Here is a 4,968-nt window from a genome sequence, read left to right as displayed (position 1 = left end):
AAAAAAAAAAAAAAAAAAGTATATTTAATTGGGATTTAGCTTATTCACAGAGATGTGGAACTCTCATGACAGTCTAATTTTAGAACATTTTCATCATCCCCTCAAAAGAAGCGCTGTGCCCTTTAGCAGCCACCCCCCATCCTCATGACCCACAGGCAAGCACTAATCTGCTTTCTGTCTCTGTGCATTGAAGCCGCATTTCTTACCCGGTAAAGTGGGTGTGCTGTGGGGGGGCAGGTTGGATTTCCCCAGTGTCTTCTGTAGAGGGTGCCTGCTCATCGAGGAGATGGGTGGAAAGGGGAAAAGTTGAGGAAGCCAAAGAACTACATTGCTCCCTAAAAATTAAGGCATGAAATAGTTCAAGGGTGGGGTGAGTGGTTTGGGAAGATTCTAGAAGGAGGAAAGGATGGAACCAGTGCGAGGGGCAGGGGGAAGGGTGAGACAAAATGCCTCCAGACCAAAGAACTTTGGCAGGAAAACCATGCATGTAATAGAGATTGAGATCGAGGTTGCAATGTGGTGTGTGGTATAAACACCTTCACTGCTCCTCATAAAATCTTCAGAAAAGTCTACAGTCCATGACGTGCCAGGTGGAGCTGGGTTCACTTTTGAGGGTGGTACAGAGGGCTGAGTCCTCTCTCTGGGTGAGCAGGGGCTAAACAGAGGTGGCCCTACAGGTCTCTGCCTCAACTGGGCACAGGGGCATAGCAGTGCCCCCCCATGTCCACCTCAGAGTGTTGGTAGTGAGGACTGAGTGATTTAATGTGTGCGTGAAGGCTCACCACCCTGCGCCGGGCACATGGTCGGTGCCTGTAAGCTACGCCGATCACCAAGGGCCAGTCAGGAGAGCCCCTGTGACACCTCGTGTCCTGCCTTCCCTTCCAGAACCCAACGTCTTCCTCATCTTCAGCCATGGACTGCAGGGCTGCCTGGAGGCCCAGGGTGGGCAGGTCAGAGTCACCCCAGCTTGCAATACCAGTCACCCTGCCCAGCGCTGGAAGTGGGTCTCCCGAAACCGGCTCTTCAACCTGGGTACCATGCAGTGCCTGGGCACAGGCTGGCCAGGCACCAACACTACGGCCTCCTTGGGCATGTACGAGTGTGACCGGGAGGCACTGAATCTTCGCTGGCATTGTCGTACCCTGGGTGACCAGCTGTCCTTACTCCTGGGGGGCCGCATCAGCAACGTATCCAAGCCTGGCACCCTTGAGCGTGGGGACCAGACCCGCAGCAGCCAGTGGCGCATCTATGGCAGTGAGGAGGATCTGTGTGCTCTGCCCTACCATGGTGAGGGGTGCTTGCAGGCGGGAGGGTGGGGTCCCTGGTGTCCAGGGGACTGGAGCTGTGGAAGACAGATTCCCGGTGACAAGGCCTATGGCCCCTGTGGACCCTTGGCAGTCACATCTTTAATTATAATAGGAAGTATTTTTTAATAATGAAGAAAAGTAGGGGGCTGGGTGCGGTGGCTCACACCTGTAATCCCACCACTTTGGGAGGCTGAGGCGGGCAGATCACAAGGTCAGGAGATCGAGACCATCCTGGCTAACACCATGAAACTCTGCCTCTACTAAAAATACAAAAAATTAGCCGGGCGTGGTGGCACACGCCTGTGGTCCAGCTACTCAGGAGGCTGAGGCAGGAGAATCACTTGGACCTGGGAGGTGGAGGTTGCAGTGAGCCGAGATTGTGCCACTGTACTCTAGCCTGGGCAACAGAGTGAGACTTCGTCTCAAAAAAACAAAAACAAAAACAACAAAAGAAAAGTAACTTCAGGCCAGGTGCAGTGGCTTGTGCCTGTAATCCCAGCACTTTGAGAGCCGAGGTGGATTGATCACTTGAAGTCGGGAGTTCGAGACCAGCCTGGCCAAAATGGAGAACTCAGTTTCTACTAAAATACAAAAATTAGCCCGGTGTAGTGGTGCATGCCCTTAGTCCCAGCTACTCGGAAGGCTGAGGCAGGAGAACCACTTGAACCTGGGAGGCAGAGGTTGCAGTGAGCTGAGATCGTGCTACTGCACTGCAGCCTGGGTGACAGAGCAACACTATATCTCAAAAAGAAAAAAAAAAATGAAAAGCATTTAATTTACTTTTGTAAAAGTTGCAAAATACAGATAGTATAAAATTAAATGAAAATCCCCTTCCCCCAGGCCCACTCCAGGTGAAACCCTATTGCAGCCCCCCATGGTGTCTTAATCCCGATCTTACATGTGGTAAACAGGGGCCAGAGTCATCCAGTGGGGGACTGGGCTCTTGTGTTGGGCAGCCCCATCCTGGGGGGCCTTTCCTGGGAGACTCCCTGAGTTCTAAGATAGAACTTTGTGGGGACATAGAGCCCATGGGCTGGGTAGCTGGGCAGAGATTCCATCGGGCTCAGCTGTCTGTGGATGACTTGGAGGTCCCCTCGCCCAGCTGGAGTTTGGACGGGCATTAGGGGTACTGGGGGAGCCCCTTCCCAGCCCTATGAGGTGTGCCTGGAGACCTCCCTGGCTCCTGGGCTGACCCAACAGCAGAAGGAGCTGTCAAGCCGCTGTGGGGTGCCATCGCGTCTCCCACCTTCCGACCCCTGTGCACACCCAGCTCCCTGGGTTTTAGGGGATTTCTCCGGAGGGTGGAGGGGCAGGGCAGCCTCTGGTGTCCAGGTGCCGAGGGCCTGGCTTCTCTCCCCCACTGCAGAGGTCTACACCATTCAGGGCAACTCCCACGGAAAGCCATGCACCATCCCCTTCAAATATGACAACCAGTGGTTCCACGGCTGCACCAGCACGGGCCGCGAGGACGGGCACCTGTGGTGTGCCACCACCCAGGACTACGGCAAAGACGAGCGCTGGGGCTTCTGCCCTATCAAGAGTGAGAGTGGGTGGAGCTGGGGGATGGCGGGGAGAGGGGGTTTGTGGAGGGATGCTGGTGCTGAGGGGCCGGGAGCCCAGGGTGAGACACTGCCCCCTCCCCTGCTTAGAGCAGCCTGTTGGGGGGAGGGTCTGCACTCCCGAGGAACCCCTGAGGGGGCCTGAAGGAGAGGGCTGTCGTGGTGGCAGGTAATGACTGCGAGACTTTCTGGGACAAGGACCAGCTGACCGACAGCTGCTACCAGTTTAACTTCCAGTCCACGCTGTCCTGGAGGGAGGCCTGGGCCAGCTGCGAGCAGCAGGGCGCGGATCTGCTGAGCATCACGGAGATCCACGAGCAGACCTACATCAACGGTGAGCCGGCCTGACTCGCGCCTCCGGAGGGCTGGCCCTTTCCGCTTGGGGGTTGGGGACAGGGTGATGGGGAGGGCAGGAGACTGGGGCTGGGGGTCCCCTGCTCAGCGTCCCCCTCTGGCTGTCAGGCCTCCTCACTGGGTACAGCTCCACCCTGTGGATTGGCCTGAATGACTTGGACACCAGCGGAGGCTGGCAGTGGTCGGACAACTCGCCCCTCAAGTACCTCAACTGGGAGAGTGGTGAGGACTGAGGTTGGGGCACAGGGCAGCCTAGGGGCCCCACGGGCTCTTGGCATCCCACGGACTCCTCTCCTGTGTCTTCCTGCAGAGGAGCAGTGTGGGTGGGGGAAGCACAGACCTCCACCCCTCTGGGACTGCCCCACGCCGCAGGTCTTGGTGTGTGGACTGGGTGCCAGCCTCACTCACCTCTTCAGCCATCCCTGTGGGCTGCAGGCACCAGCGCACCCGGCAGCCTGGCTGGGGAGGCCGGGGTGGGGCTGATACTTGTTGCTAGGTTGAGGGTTCAGGGCAATGTGCGCCCAGGTTAGAAAGCGGGGAGGACCCAGTGGTCTGGGGTGGAGCTGGAGCTGAGAACCGGGCTTCCCGAACCGGTTCAGGCTTCCGAGGGAGCAGAGGGAGGCAGGAGGTTCTGAGCAGGGCCCCCGGGAGCCACGGCGTGAGCTTCTCTCTCCGGGGGTGCTGGTGCCCTGCGCCCCCACAGACCAGCCAGACAACCCCAGCGAGGAGAACTGTGGAGTGATCCGCACGGAGTCCTCGGGCGGGTGGCAGAACCGTGACTGCAGCATTGCGCTGCCCTACGTGTGCAAGAAGAAGCCCAATGCCACAGCCGAGCCCACCCATCCAGGTGAGCCAGGGACCATGCCGTAGGGTGGGGAGGGGCTTCTCAGGGCCACGGCCAAAGCCACAGCCGTGGCAGGCCCAGTCTCTCCTCCGGTTACTGCCACAGCACAAGGGGACTGTTATCCTCTGACTCTTATTTCATTGTTCAGTTAAAGTCGGAGCAAATTGGAATATGCCATTCTTTCATTTGGGGAACATGTGCTGAGATCTGTGTTAAATGCTGGCAATACCCACTGTCTCCTTGTAGAGACCACATTCTGCTGAGGTGACAGACATCTCAATGCACAATTACACTACCCAGGTCACGAGTGATTATAGAAATACGGATAAGTGTTGGAGCATAGAGAAGAAACTGATTCAGCTTCTAAGAACTAAGGAGGGGTTTATGGAAATAACATTTGATTTGGGCCTTTCAAATTGAGTATAAGTTTAAAAGATAGAAAGAGGTATGGGGGAAGGGCATTCCTGGCAGAAGGAACAGCATATGCAAAGGTGTGGAGGCCTAGAAGTACATTGCAGCTTTAAGAGATGGTGAGTGACGGCCGGGCACCATGGCTCACACCTATAATCCTAGCACTTTGGGAGACCAAGGCAGGAGGATTGCTTGAGCTCAGTAGTTTGTAGACCAGCCTGGGCAACATAGCAAGACCTTGTCTCTGCAAAGTATTTTTTAAAAATTAGCTGGGTGTGGTGATGCATGCCTGACTACCAGGGAGGTGGAGGTGGGAAGAATGCTTGAGCCTGCAAGGTTGAGGCTGCAGTGAGCTGCGTGATTGCACCACTGCACTCCAGCCTGGGCAACAGAGTGAGATGAGACCCTGCTTCCAGAAAAAAAAAGAAAAAGAAAAAGAAATGGATGGTGCCTGTTGCAGTTTGGATGGAGTATAGATTCTTTTTTTTTTTTT

General features: G+C 55.8%; 1 protein-coding gene across 2 annotated transcripts in view; it reads left to right on the top strand.

The window, feature by feature from the left end:
* MRC2 (mannose receptor C type 2) overlaps nt 1-4,968 on the top strand; it is a 58,993-nt gene that overhangs the window by 30,241 nt on the left and 23,784 nt on the right. For both annotated transcript variants that reach the window (XM_037745967.1, XM_017549243.2), the window contains exons 2-6: nt 886-1,287; nt 2,674-2,847; nt 3,036-3,200; nt 3,329-3,442; nt 3,924-4,067. In XM_037745967.1, coding sequence (XP_037601895.1) covers nt 886-1,287; nt 2,674-2,847; nt 3,036-3,200; nt 3,329-3,442; nt 3,924-4,067 — 999 coding nt within the window. The remainder of the gene's footprint in view (nt 1-885; nt 1,288-2,673; nt 2,848-3,035; nt 3,201-3,328; nt 3,443-3,923; nt 4,068-4,968) is intronic.

The sequence above is a fragment of the Cebus imitator genome, unplaced genomic scaffold, assembly GCF_001604975.1.
Source record: "Cebus imitator isolate Cc_AM_T3 unplaced genomic scaffold, Cebus_imitator-1.0 Scaffold217, whole genome shotgun sequence".
NCBI classification, from domain to species: Eukaryota; Metazoa; Chordata; class Mammalia; order Primates; family Cebidae; genus Cebus; species Cebus imitator.
The sequence above is the reverse complement of the archived record's forward strand: the minus strand, read 5'-3'. Positions and strand labels throughout refer to the sequence as shown.